At 40.6% G+C, this 15,605-nt stretch overlaps 1 protein-coding gene across 1 annotated transcript; it reads left to right on the forward strand.

Moving 5' to 3' along the window:
• On the forward strand, positions 1-15,128 carry LOC109481528. The gene is made up of 9 exons (XM_019784104.1): positions 1-99; positions 7,394-9,138; positions 9,279-9,621; positions 10,000-10,185; positions 10,598-10,875; positions 11,646-11,862; positions 12,925-13,299; positions 13,945-13,981; positions 14,680-15,128. The coding sequence occupies exons 2-9, from the start codon at positions 7,436-7,438 to the stop codon at positions 14,910-14,912; spliced, it is 3,372 nt and encodes a 1,123-aa protein (XP_019639663.1). The 5' UTR covers positions 1-99; positions 7,394-7,435; the 3' UTR covers positions 14,913-15,128.
• Positions 15,129-15,605: the final 477 nt, after the last annotated feature.

Here is a 15,605-nt window from a genome sequence, read left to right on the forward strand (position 1 = left end):
ACAGAGAATTCTCCATGTTCAGCTGTTTTTGGCTTGCCCCCGAAGGATATACATCCGCCAGTTGTTGAGAGCAGGTTCTGGTTGATAGCAGACTTTAAGGTAGGAAATCCATTGTTAATGATGACTGTCAAAATTGTATTTATAAGACTTCCATATGTGAAAATAAAAGAAATACGCAAAAAATACGCGAAACCAAGCAACGAGATTATCTAAAAAAAACAAGCCTTTATCAATTTATCAAATTGCTATATTTCTTTTGTATTACCTAATAGTTATGTCTGTATGACACTGTCTTTACCGTTGGTGAAGTGTGCTAATTGTAGAAATTGTCGACAATAGGGGTTAATATTTTTTTCAGGGGGTGGCCGATCGTTGGAGTATATATTTGTAAGGCGAGGGTTTGTGCATGGTCTCGATTTCCAAATCGTTAATACCGAATACAAAAGAAAACTGATTTTCTGACGCTACAATGTGCTTTGTACTTCTTTTGAAACTTTCATCCCAAAATCCCTCCCTATCCCAAAATTACTTTTTAACCCTGAAAATGCGTGGTTGATAATGCATGTAAAATTCTTATAACATAATATATTATAAAGATATGTAGAGAATGGCCCATTTATCATATGCTGTATCGTAATTTGAGTATTTTCAACTGTTGAAATTGCAATGCCAAGGTCATACTGTACTGTACTGTTTTCGTATGATGTGTTAACCAGTTGACAACAAGTATTGATTGATTATTTAATGGCTATTCACTGGTGACAAAGTACAGTAACGTATAGGTGTAACTCAATACAGTGATTGATTAACGTAACCGGTTAGAGAACAGGTCATGTTTGATTTTCAGACATGCTGCAAAGAAAAATGGGTGAAAGATTAGCTGTGTTGTTGCCTTCGAAGGTCGCATCAATTGCAAACATGTATTTAAATCGGTACCTAAGTTTACGTGTAACTGTATATCTGTTAATCTCACCAAGAGGCGATTGTGGTTTTGTTGCTGATTTCCAATTATTTTTCTCTGTTACGAATCATTGTCCTTATGCTCTGCACATTTTGCACAATTCCTACCTACGACGATATCATCTGGCATATGTTACCCACAGTTTAATAGTTGCCTTAGTGTAGTTAAGATGTTATCGTGACTCTCAGTTCAACAAAAGGTACATGTGTAGCTTGACAACGCCGCGTGGAGGTTGGCTCCTTGCTGATGTTTGCTGATGTCTGGAACTTTGTCTGGACTTTCTCGAGATTACAATTTGGTCCCTATATACATATTGCATTTTTAGATTAAACGCTCAACTGACCAAATGTACTCAAGCAGAAGTATGTAATAATCGTTATAGCCCCAATTCTTAGCAAAATAGTAGCATTTTCTAATCAATCATGCAAATGAGGTCAAATGAGGTACTGTTTTGCTTAATTGATATTCATCAATGTTCCTCTCGTTGTTACACATGGTGCTTGGTTGAATTCCTATCATGGAACACAGTTGATTTATAAATCCTGATTAGGTATGCATGTTGAACCTCTTGGAACAAAACAGGAAGTGATGTCTTGCATACAGGATGTGACGTCATTGCATACAGGTTTTGATGTCATTACGTGATAAATTTGCGGTACAGAAGTGGCTGCGAAAAACGTGAATATAAAAATACAGATATAACGTTATTTACAGTCTTACGGATCAACATTGGTTAGTTGAAGGTTGATCAAGGTAGATATTCAAAAACTTTTAAGTGCATGATTTTTAATTTTATGAGCTTAAAACTTAAAACAATAAGTGAACATTGTTTAAAGTATCTTGCAATGATTTATGGTCATCATGATCAAACATCTTGATGGATTTTCATAGGTGTTATGCTGCAAGGATTTTGGCGCAAGAAACCTTCATTCACTAACTTTACTACTTAATGGTCAGCAACAAACCTTTTAATTCCTTGACCTGCAGACTTTACCAACATCTCAAGACACAACATCTATAATCCTTGTCCTGCTGGCTTTTTTGCACAATATTTTTCAATAATTCGATGTCTTAATCAGGTCACAGAACCTTGAAATTTTAGCCCAGCGGTGGCGTAGTTACTTCCGCATTCGTTGTGTTTTGCTGTAGTGTGATGTGCTGCACAAGAAATACCCCCAAATCGTACATATACAAGGCAACGGGATCTACATAAATGGTACTGTATCATAGCAGTGAATCCAAGATCCCTATATTTACAACTTGTGCAATTTTTACGATCAAAGTTTGCATAGTTTTGTAGCCCTTTGGTCTTGTTCTTTCAAGGAGAATTCCCAGTAGGAACATCAAATGGTATAAAAAAAAGTTAAAAACAAAACTTCATGCGCCACCAGGTGCAAATCCTGCCTACGGTTGTTGTCCCGCATAAGTAGTCTGGAGCACATTTTAAGGCCAGGTGCCGTATATCCCGCCAATGTTACAAGGTTCCCGGTGCTTGAGACGTGAATGCCGAGCGGATTCAGGCATGGAACTCCCCCACGAATGCTATTACTGCGCCACCCCTATGTTAGGCAGTTGGTTTAGCCCACAAAGTCCAGAAGGACTACGTCATCACGTGACTCCCGTCCGCCATCTTTGTTCAATATTGTTCAGACTACCATAAAGTTGTGCTCGGTTGTGCACTTAAATTGCAATCTGGAGTCACTTACTCAGCAGTCTACGTTGGCCCTGATCCGCCCAGGAAACCGTATGGCATGGGCCTCAAAAGCGGAATGTCGTTAATAAAGGGTTAATGCACCGCCCCGAGGTGTATATGGTGTCATAAATGCATGGTCAGCTGCTATAACCACCGAATAAACCACCGAGTGAGCGAAGCGAACGAGGTGGTTATTAGGTGGTTATAGCAGCTGACCATGCATTTATGACACCATATACACCGAGGAAAAGGCGGTGCATTAACGTTATTATCATATAGCCTATCCAAACTGACACAATGAATCAACACAATTCCTGTTCAAAACATTAAACCTTTAATATTTACATAACAATACATTCCAAAATATTATAATCATGGTTTGTACTTTAAAATAAATATGGAGATCATTTTACAATAAATATAGTTTACAACTTTACACGCGTCCCGCGGAAAAAAATATTGATAACAAAGATGGGGGAGGGCAAAAATCAACACGTTCGTACGGTACCGACTTGTAGCACAAAACTCACCCTACAGGAGCTCTGTCGTCTGCACAGGAAGAACGGGAACCCTACACTGACTTGTTGGTGGGTAACGGGAACTATACGAAAGCACAGACAGGAAATACTCGAGATAAGGGGAGCGGGATGGCGGACGGCATGAATCACAGCCGCTCACAGACGCGCTCTGCCTGGCGTCCAACTCAGCTGGCGTCTGCCAATTCCAATTGATAACAAAGATGGGGGAGGGCAAAAATCAACACGTTCGTACGGTACCGACTTGTAGCACAAGTTGTTGTTCGTTCAGACACGCGAAACGCACCCTGCTGACCTCTGTCTCCGGTGTAGCTTCCAGCGTCTGTTCCTCGACCTCCATGGGTCCAAATATCTCATCTAAATCCGCGTCTGTTATCTCTTCCATGTAGAAATTAGGCAAACTCTCCATGACACAAGAAGGCAAGATGGCGGACCAAAAAAAAATAAATCGTCTGATCCCTGGTCTGATTCAGTCAGGTGATGTGGGCGATACCACTTTTTGTAGGGGTGTCAAAATAAGTATGGTTTTTGCTCTCCCGTTCAAATTCTATCTATTTACATATACATTTCATACTCACACACATTTTAGTTTATATGAAGCTTAAAAAAACATAATTTTGTCTGACCAGGAAACTGCTATGAATATTAACAGAAAGAGCTGTGTACCCCTATATCATTATGGTTTCACCCATGGTTTATGGAGAATAACGCACGGCTGAGCCATGGTTTATCGGAGAATAAAGCACGGGTAACGGAGGCCTCTGATTGGTCTACGCCACCCGGCTATATGATAATACTGATTAACGGTGTGATCGTTATCGTTCCCAGTTTTCCAATTGGTTAAATTGTTTTCATCTACATAAATCAAGGCCCAATTTAAATGGTTAGACATTTACATTAGAGACGGCTCTGTAAATAGCGACTTGGCATGGTTTGTCGCTACCTACGTACATGGAGAATGTTCGTCACTGATCATCGAGTGGTTTGTGGTTTGTTCGTCTCCTGACTAACCATGGCAGTCCTGTCAATGCTCAGCTGTGGCGGTCTGCCACCCGACTGATTGACAGCCGTCAGTTGTTAATAAGAGGCTCTGGTTGATAGCATGCTTTAAGGTAGGAAAACCCATTTAACGATTGTTGTAATCATGCTGCTTTAGTACTTAGTGCAAAATAAATCAACTGGTTAAAAAAACTGGATCTAAAAACTCTTTGGGAAACTAGTTTGCTTCGTGCATGTCGAATTATGTACTGTTCTACGGAGAAGTGACCTAGTGTCGACAGACCTCTTGGCGGATTGAAATAGTAAAAAATCGGGTAAATATTTCATGAGAGGACTTGGTCGATAATTCGTCCAAAATTGGGTGAATATTTTATCAGATATCTTGGTCGATTATCGAAATATATAATGTTTTCTGTCCAGGGTCGCCATCTTTAAAGTTAATTCCCTCATGTTCTGAATAAAGGCAGTAGATTAGCACCTCCGGTCGTTTATGTCATGAAAAAAACAGCAAGTATGGTTTCAAACCAGATTTACGTGGTAGCATGACTTACATGGTGTCACTCATAAATCTACAAAAAATCAAGGGGTGAGGTATGTAGTACACAACAGATCATTTGCCGAGTTCCTTGCTCGTCATTTCGTCATTAGGCCACACCAATTTAATTTGTTGGTTCTCGGATTTTTTTAGAAAAAATATGAAGCGACAGGGCGAAAAAAATAAAAATAAAAACAGGTCTAGGCATCCTATTATAGGCTTAAATGCTACAAAATGAGCCATGAAGTCAACACAAAAGGCTGGGTTAAAATTTAAACATTGATTTTGAACTTTTAATCAAACCACTGTAATGATAGATGGGAAAACTGTAACAACTAGGAAGAAAAGGACTTTCCTCAACTGTTGGGGGGCAAAACATGAGCATTTTTCAGTTGATTCAGGACCAGAATCAATTTTTTTTTTTTGCAAATCAGAAAAAAACGAAGAGGCGAATCCGAGAACCAACAAATTAAATTGGTGTGGCCTTACTGGAGATTTACAGAAAATTTCTATTGATAATGCCTGGACAAAAAAATTAAAAAAATTCACACAATATCAGCTTTGTCCTGGCGTCTATAACTTTAACTTGAAATGTTAGCAGCAACCAGTATCAGCCTGCTTCCGCCACACATCGTAAATAAAAGACGTTTCTGGTGACATTTCTCTAGTCCTATGAGTTTACTGCCGAAATGCCAAGTCACTACAGAACGAATGTCATCTAGTCCCAATTAAAACTGCGTGCATTTCTGTTCTTTCAAATCCCTGGCCATCTCCGATATGTGTGACATTGCTATAGGACTAGGACGGTCCCGTCTACTCACAGTTTAGTCACAAAGCAATAAAATGCTTTCATAACCATTTGGCACCTATTCAATAGCAATACTTTATCAACAAAGAATGTGGCGACTACAAACATACGCCGTTGCTTAGATATTGTAATGTTACGGTCGTCCAACTCCTTTTACCAATTGTCAACAGGTATTGATAGATTATTTTACGGCTATTCACTAATAACAAAATACTTTGAACTAATGGCGTAGCGCAGTACAGTGATTGATTAACGTGATCAGTTAAAGAACAGGCCATGTTTGATTTTCAGACATGCTGCAAATAGTATCAGGGGGCTATATTGAAGGCTTTACGACTGCATGTCGCTGTACTCTTGTTGTGTCAATAAAGTTAATTTGTTCTACAGTTGCCTTTGCAAACGGTGCAGCTACATGTATAAATTGGTACCAAAGTTTTTCTGTACATGTTCTGTTCGTTTCAACAGGCCACGTTTGTTGTTTTGTTACTGCTTTCTATGCATAGTTTTGGCCGTATGCTTTGCGAATCCTGCACAGATGCTGTGTTCGACAGTTTGTTGACAATAACTTTAATATTTCCCCTAGTGTAGTTAAGGTGCTATCGTGCATCTCAGTTCATAAAAGGCGCACTTTTGTAACTAAGAAACGCTACTGAGCGGTCAGCTCGTTCTCTGCTGATATGTGAAGCTTTGTCTGCATTTTCTTGAGGAAAGAGGTTACATTTTCTGGCTTCTTCACTAAGGTAAACGTTAAGACGGTATTCGCTTGCATAAATCAATGTTGTTCTTTTTTTCAAGCAACTCACATATGGTTAATTTCAATTACACAAGTACATGTGTGCCCTTGTAACTGCATGTATAATTTTTTGCGACTACTTAAAAATTAATTTTAGACGGGTGATCAGAAAAATTCAGTGTGGAAGTGTTTCTCGACTGGTCCATGTCGTTGCACTGAGGGTGGTGGAAGACTCCTTCCTTGAATGGAGGAGGGTCTTAGATTTAAATCTTGGGCTATGGTGACTGAAAAAATAATTTGTTTTAAAATTTGTGGACATGTTTAACTGAACCATGACATACTATGAGTGTCGATGGAAGAGCCCTTTATGGGGTTGTATTTTTTTTTATTCAACCTCAGTAAACAAGTGTGATTTTAGAAAAAACGTCCATATCTTAGGTCGAGGTGTGTTTGGATTGGTCTATATCATAATATTGGGCCAATGGAAGAGTCAATTATCGATTAGGGTGATTTTTCTTAAAAATCAATTTTGAATGAGAGATTTTGAAAAGTCAGTTGTTGTATGGCAGGTTTTGGAGATCTATGCAAGGGAGGAAGATTCCAATTTTGAATAGGGGGAACATTTTTTTTAGTTGGGGTGGAATTGGGAAGGCTTCATTTAAAACTTGGATGACCTGGCAGCAGTTTACTTGGGGCAGAAGTTTATGTTCTACTTTTGCACAGGTGTGTGATTGGAACAATCAATTCTCATGTTAGGGATATGGAGTACAACATGCTGTATTCGCTCACGTCAAAAAGTAGGCCTATCTAATTTCTTCATGATATATGTACTATTTGCTCTGGTTTGCATAATTAGCATTTCACAGAGTTACGAAGATACCAATCCCTAAGCCACCATACGCCGACCTAGCCGTTAAAGGAACTAAAACCTTTCGGTTAAGATACTGATACCAAATTTTCTTTTAATCAATTGCTAATGTGGTGCTAAACCATATCCAAACATGCATACAAACAAACGCTATGAAATTTGACAACGCCATCTGTGGCACCTGTTGCGAGTGGGAATGAATAATAGTTTGATGATTTTTCGTTTTGATATTCAGTCTTAATGAATGTTTGTTTTTACAGGACATTTTCATCAACACAGAGACGTCTTCCTAAGGTCATAAGATGGATCGCTCTCGTAAGCAAAAGTCAGGAAAACCACCTAAGATGGCTCGCTCTCGTAAGCAAAAGTCGGAAAAATCACCCACAAGAAAAGGCATGAATGAAAGGGAAAGACAGGCCAACGTCAGCATTTCGACGGAGTCAGAAGACAATCTGTGGGCTCAACTAAAGAAACCAAGCTCTTTAAATGAGCTTGACTGGAGCGGTAGTCAGCTGAAGTCGCTTCCCAGGAATCTGACTCCCCTGGCCGCAATCGAAACACTCAACCTGTCTAATAATGAGCTGGCCAAACTGCCTCCAAGCATGTCAGGGTTGGAACAACTCAAAGTCCTAATCCTCAGCGATAACGCCTTTGAAGGAATCCCCGAACCGGTCAGGTCTCTGAACTCTCTACAATGCCTGATAATTAAGCGGAACAGGATGAACAACAGCCAGGGCGACCTAAAGATGAACGTTCCAAGGACCTTAAAAACACTGGATATGGAGTCCAACTGTTCCTTAAAGGCTGTTCCAGAAGGGCTTGAACATCTTGAGAACTTGGAGGAACTGAACATCAGCTACTGTGGAATCGAGGCAGTGTCTGACGCTGTAGGGAAGTTGACTTCCATAAGACGGATTCATCTTGCTGGAAACAAGCTGCGCGCCCTTCCTGAAGAGATCGGGAACCTTCTCTACCTGGAAACTCTCGATCTGGAGGGAAACCGTCGTCTGTCCGATCTGCCGGTCTCACTGTATCGACTGAGGGAGAATCTCAGAGATAAGCAGACAGGTACAAACAAAGGTCTCATCCTGGACAACTGTCAGGCTCTAGCGCTTCCGGAGTCGGAAATTGCTCAGGGCAACGTGGTCTCCGTACTTGCTGAACTCGTGTCAAGAGATGTCATCAAACTAGCTGAAGTCAACATTGTTACAGACGTTGTTGAGGATACAATCATCGAAGGTCTGATGGAAAACACGATCACATCTGCTGAAGAGAGTGCTTGGGACGATCTTATGTTAGACGTCACTGACGTTGTACTCTCTGACAAAGAATGCTCCGAGGACATCTTCCATAGCATTTTGGAAAGAGTCCTGTCAGGTCTTGCAAAGGAAATCAGCAAAGAAGCAATCGATGAAGAGGAGGCTATGGCACTCATCACAGACGAGTTGGTGGAGGAAATGACAAGAACTATGTTAGAAGAAGAAGCAACAAGCTCTGCAGAGGCAGATAGCATGGCATGGGAAGTGATGAGAGACATGTTAGAGGAGGCAAAGGCAATGTTGACAATAGAAGTGGCTTCAGACGCAGTGCTGGCGGATAATGTGGCGTGGAAATTGGTGGAAGAAATGTTGGAGGAAGTGAAGGCAATGCTGACAACTGAAGTGGCCACAGAGGCTTTGCAGGCAGAAAGTACGGCATTGGAAGTGATGAGAGACATGTTAGAGGAAGCGAGTGCAATGTTGACGATAGAAGTGGCTTCAGACGCAGTGCTGATGGATGATGTGGCGTGGAAAGTGATGGAAGAAATGTTGGAGGAGGTGATGACAAGGCTAACAATAGAAGTGGTCACAGAATATTTCGCTTCAAAGGAGAGTGAAGAACGGCGTCTTGTAGTGGGAGTGATGGAAGATCTCTTGGACGACATTTCCAAGGAATTTGCAATTTGTGTGGATGCAGAACTCCGCCTGGGCCAAACAGTTCCAGACGAATACGACACACAGATTAGGTGAGAGCCAAAAATCGCATTCCCTTCTCTTTCCAGATATTTAGATAGTAACAACTATTGTATTTTTCGATGGTTTAACAACGTGATTTACCGAGTCATGAGGTAATTAAACAACTAACGTCATCTTTTATCATCCCCAGCTTTCCAATTTCATCAGACGCAGATGGCATGCAGTACCTGGACCTCCCGGCAGGCTGCAGGCTGAGTGTCCCTCCAGGAGCTACTGATGAAGATATCTCCGTCATCTCAGCAGTGCTGAACCCACACGGGTACGATCAGACAGTCGGGCTTGAGGACGACGAGCTACTAGTCAGCGACATCATAGAGATGAGACCGGCGGGGATGAAATTCTCCAAACCCGTGAAGCTGAAGATCCCGCACTCTTTACCAAAGTTCTTCTGTGAAAAGGAGTTCATCGTCAAGACAACTGAAGATCTAGGACGTTCTTGGATGAATCTGGACACTGTAAGCCAACAAGAGGAAGTAAGTAATAATTTTCAAATTTATATCTGTAGTGAATCACAAAAATTGGATTTAAAAGAAAGCCATTTTAGTAATACCCTTCATTTGAATGCGTGGATTTTACACGTGATTACAGTGATAGGAGGAATATAGCCTATATCTATCCCCCATTTTAAGCAAGGTTGTTTTTAATAATATTTTCTCCTCCTTTGTAGTAGTGGCTCAGCACCACTGCCAAAAGTGGTTGAAATGCTTAAGTCCAGTTGAAACAAAAGTTAATCCTTTTTAAGGTCATTTGCAAACACTAATTAAAATTCCATGGTAATGTTAATTTCAGTGCATATATATGTTCGTCTTAGTCGAACCAGTAACACATATGGATTGACATGCACTTTGCAGGGACAGTGGTTCGTAACAGTAGAGGTCTCACATTTTTCTGAGTTTGCTGCCGTGGCAAGACCTCTGGAGCACTGCCAAACAGTAGAGGAAGGGCAAGCGTCAACGCTGAGGTCCTCAGAACAGACAAACGTCGAGATGTGCCTCCCCAAGGACAGTGTCCCGCAGAATTGTGAGATAAATTTTAAGGTCAGACATTTATACTGACACTCTGATTCACAATTGCTAGAAGCAAAAGGAAAACGATGCCACAAATGCAGGGGTAAGATATATCAGGTAAGGTATAGAGTATCGGCGCGGCGCCCATCTCAGTTTCTTTAGCCCTTGAGCCACACAGTTGTGTCATCACTATACAGTAGGGGCTAGTCCACATGCAGTGATGTATGTGTAAGTCCCATACTCTTTCCCAAATGCTTGAGTGCTACGCAAAGAAAGCAGTATGCACAGGTCTTTGGTATGACTCGACCGGGGACCGAACTCACGACCTACCGAATGCAAGGTGAGCACTTGGACATTGTACCGGTTCTAAAAGCTAAGGTATTACTTAGTTATTTTATATCATATATATATATTTAAGAATAGTATTTTTTTTCTATTTTAGGTCCTCCCTGTGGATGCGGACACCCTGACGTGCGCTGCTACGGGAGAGGATGGGATCAGCGGTGTCGCCAGTATGAGTCACATCGTTAAGTTCAGCAAGAACCTGATCCTCAGCAGCCCTGCCACCATAATACTGCCGCTGTCGCCTGGTGATCAGAACACACGACTTCGCGTCCTGAGCTGCGATGAGAGAGGACACTGGGAAGACATCACCAGCTCCGTGGACGACATCGTCCTACAGGGGTCAAAGATGGTTATCAGAAGCCAACTCAAACATGGGTGAGCGGTCAATTGTACTTGGCGTAGAGGAGTCGAATGATATGACTAACTTCAATATGAAGAATAATGCCTGGAATTGTAAAAAGGTAGCATCAGTTCTAGGACAAAGGGAGTATTTTACATGGATAAGTTACTATATGACGAAAGTTTTTTTTTGCAAGTTCATGCCCTAGGGCTAATTGCAAACTGGCAAGGACGATAAGCACATAATGTATTGAAGATTGTGCAGAGATTAAGTTATACTTCTACTAAACTAAGTTTCTATCTCTATTTTTTAAAAAACTAATATCATAATCCATGTATATGTGACAGAAAGAGGATTGGGTAATACATAAAAATGTGAGAGACATGACACTACTATTCTATTTCTAGTTCAAATATTGGAGGGTTGGCATCTCTGGAGGCAGTGGGAGATGAATTGTCCGACATTTTAAAAAGTAAATGAGTCGGGAGACATGATCTAAAAAACAATAATATAAAAAATGATCTGTGTTCTTATTTCAGAATGCGACACATTTTATCGCTAACTTGCTATCGTCTGAATTAAATTACCAAAATTGACAAAGTCACTAATCCTAATCTATTGTATCAGAAATCAACAGGCCCATAAAGAAGGGAAAAAAGAAGTAAAGGTCTAAACAAATATGAAATCTAGGAAATACCTTAATGACAAACCATGACGTCATTGGTGATCTAGATCTGAAAAAATTTAACTACACGTTATAATACGGGTAAATTAACTAAAAACGCACGTTCCGTTCTTCTGCTAGTTTCACCGTTCTCCGTTGTGGCGAAATCGAAGATGCTACGAGGATTGTCAACATGGTAATCAAGAACATCAGGGCAAGGCAAGTCAGAATCATCATCTTCAAGAAGTGGAAGGAACCGCCGGAGGATGGAGTGATGACCGCCCGGATAGAGTGTGTACTCAACGAGATGGTGGAAGACCGCAAGGTCTGTGCTGAAAATGAAGGATTCGAGTGTCAGGTAAGGGAAGAGATGAATAAGATTAACACTGCACAAAACTTGGGCTTTTCCAATGAAAATGAATGCTAGATAAGTCTGATAATGGTTGCTTTTGGCTTTTTTCTTCTTTACGTTATGTTATCAGCCTTACCTAAAACATATAGCTGTTAGCTAGGCAACCATTACAAGAAGAACCAGAGACACTATCATGTACATGTAATAGCTAAAATAACATGACTGCTAAAGTGGGTTAAACAATAGCGGTTGGTACACTCAGAGGAAGTCTAATTTAATCACTGTCTGTAATGGTAAGCTAATACCATACAAAACTGTAAAATCTGAATATTCGATGGAAAATATCTATGTCACAATGAGTTTAATCCGCCATATGTAAGACAAGAATAGAGATAGAAAGGACTACTAGAACATACCTGTGTAAATGTGTAAATATTGTAGAAACAGTAAAAATATTAAACACATTTTATGATTCAGTGCACTCACCACAAGATCAAACAAACAGATTATTTCAACAGTTGCCACAATCTTCCCATCCTTTTACCATCTAGAAAATCACCAAAAGACAAGGATCACATTAAAACCCACTCATTACAAGGGACAATTCAAAATCCACTACCTTCAAAGAAGGACAGTACCATTATGGCAATTGTAGCAGTTGTATAAGAAGATCAGACAATAGTTCGTTATACGTTACCGCTTTGATCCTGTACATGCAATTAGCTTTCGGGCATAACGAGTATAATATTGGCGACGTTTTCGATTGAAACAACCGTGACCAGTTTTAGCTGGTATTTAATCATTGATAAATCCCACCTTGAATGCAGAAACGAGCCCCTGACCCCCCCAAAAGAAAACAGCCTGGATTTGTAAAACTTGAAAAGTCACCAAATTAGTTGTGCAGATTTCTGTGTACTAGATCAAGGAAAATAACATTTATTTAACCAATCGCGTGGTATTATATGGCTGTCGATGACACAACGTACCAAAAGCATTCTTATACAGCCTAGGAATCAAATGAATTCCTGCTCCATCTTTGTGATAAAAATGCGCATCTTGTTTCCCCAGCCGGGTACACCCACCCCTCCCATCGTTATGACGGAAGGAGAGGAATTCTGCGTCATATTTGAAGGCAGCATCCGCCCTGTTGAGAACGACCACGGAGTGGACTACATCTTCTACTGCGAGAGGCCGCGTGTGCTGGAGTTCGACGTGAAGCTGGTGGACAAGGGTGAAGGCGCAACTACCAAAGTGGAGCTGTATCCGGGCCGGCTGGAGAGACTCTACCCAGGGGCAAGAAGAAGGAAAGAACGTGGTCCAACGATTGAAAATACTAATCATGGGCAACCATCCACACTACCGCCACCAACTTCAACAGAGACAGAGACACCTCCACCTCCGCGGCCTAAACCACTGATGACCACTGAAATAACACCGCCTACAGTAAGTAAGATTGTGCACATCCTCAAACGTTAGTTTTCTTGTGGTTTTGTGGCATTTTGATGGTTTTAAGGGAAATTAATATGAATAAGAAGTCATGTTTAGATAAAGACGTTTGAGTACTATTCGTGGTACATGAGATTCATAAACAACATACAGAATATGTTTAGTTGTTTTTCTTTAGTTGTCCCGAAATGTCTCCTTTTTTTTTTCTTTATGGCAATGAAGCAAAGATCGCCCATGCCCAAGATGTTCCTGAAATACGATGCTGCTCATTTTCTTAATTTTACACTCTACAACAAGAGTTCTACCACGTCAAAACTTTGCCAATAATGTTAAGCTTTTTTGACGAATTAGAAATGTTTCTCATTGAGTATGCAAACAAGGTCCTCATTTTCATAAATCATATTAGTTGATCCTATTTACGTGACCTATTATCTACCCAATTACAGCCTTATTTGAATTAGTCATGTTTAATGATCTTCACCTTCACTCAACTTCCAAGTTTCATGACAATCCATGTATCTTCTTGAGTTGTCGCGCTAAACTACGTACACACACACATTACATACACACATACAAAGTTTAACGTTACCAACAGAATATTAACTTCTTGGCGAAAGTAACAATCTTGTGGTTCGGTTTCAGGCAGAACCCAGGGAACAGGTAGAAGTAGACGAGCCAGGTCAGTGGGCATTTTCATTTTATATTTATGTATAGATAAAAGACGATATCCAATGTACTTTATCATTAACTGCATGTATGCAACTCGTTGAAGAAGTTCATCAGTCACGCAAAAGTAACAGTTAGTAGAATATTCTTCAATCAGTGACTGTTTTTGAAAGGTAGAGACAAGTACCTAAAACTTTTCGAAGTCGACTGTACAGCTTGATCACTGGTGACCTAGTCTCGCAAGAACACGAGACTAGGTCGAGACTTGTGCTAATCTTCCGCCGCCTGCTTGCGCCAGACTAGGTCACTAGGTCGTGATCAAGATGTACAGTGGACATCGCAAATTAGGAAGTACATGTTTCTACTTTTCAAAAACAGTCATTGATTAAAGAATATTTTAGAAAATGTATGCAACTGTAGCCTCGATTTCTTGCGTTCTTAGACATCATAAAAACGAGAATAATCATACTGGGATTGGTCTATGTTGGCTGACGAACGATCTAAGCTACATGTTTATATTAAACATAATGTCCATCTCAAACATAACGGTTCAACCAATCATAACATTAGTTCTACAGTGGCTGCATGTCAGTCAAGTATTTGCATTTACATGTTTTGACCGAGGTAGAAGGGGCTATAAGGAAGGTCCATTACAGAGGGGAGAAACTCAACAACAAAGTTCTAATAGTGTGAATTTAACATTTGCTACAGGTGAACCTGATACAGATGTAACACCTGCAGCTGATCCAGGTGCCGACAGTGATCTGCCCGTTAATGGTGTCCCCTTAGATGAGTCGGGCTTCAGCCGGGCCCTGTCGGAGCTCTGTCACGCTGCAGAGCAAGCTAAGTACGCTAGCCGGGGGGACGACAGACGACGGTGGCTGGAAAGTTACAGACAGGCAGCGGCTCTGGTGGAGGAAGATCTCACGTCTGACGACATGTAATGCTGCCGCTTTGTGACAAACCATAGCGTTAGCACTGGACTTCCAGTGCTGATAAAGGAGGCGATCTGAATTCCAGTGCTGACACAGTTTTGATTACTGCATCAGCACTGGAAGTAGACATGGCACACCAAATTTTTGGCGACGCCTCAGGGGCGGAGCCGTTAGTATAGTACTGCGATCGAGTTGAAAATATTCTAAAAATTCCGTCAATGCATTCCCTGGGGAATTACTTGTTTGAATGACTCTGTGTTTGTACACAGCAAGTAGGGATATCTAAAGTGATGGTTGATCTTTTGCAGAAGTCTTTTGTTTACAGTTTAATGGCTTAGTTGTCAGTCGATAACTGGATACTTTATAAGTAGGAAAGGCCTATGTTACCATGCATGCAAAAGGCACCTTTTCCGGCCAACTGTGGCTTTTTGCACACAGAATATTAATGATTGTCTTTATTGATATTTCAAATATGTTCTCTTCTATCAAGAGAGAAAAAAATAGAATAAAATAAAACAGAATAATTTTGTTGCTCATAAGAAAGAACAAGGAGCAGCATATTCAAGCTTAAAAGAATAATGTTTTAAGTAAGTTTTTAGTTTCAACCATATGATGCTGGGCTTTTATTTATAACTTAACTGTGTGCTAATGATGATGTTTTGTGTGTTTTCCACCATGCGTGTTTGTGTCAGTCTTGCTTTT

Source organism: Branchiostoma belcheri, unplaced genomic scaffold (assembly GCF_001625305.1).
Source record: "Branchiostoma belcheri isolate BF01 breed outbred unplaced genomic scaffold, Haploidv18h27 scaffold56, whole genome shotgun sequence".
NCBI classification, from domain to species: Eukaryota; Metazoa; Chordata; class Leptocardii; order Amphioxiformes; family Branchiostomatidae; genus Branchiostoma; species Branchiostoma belcheri.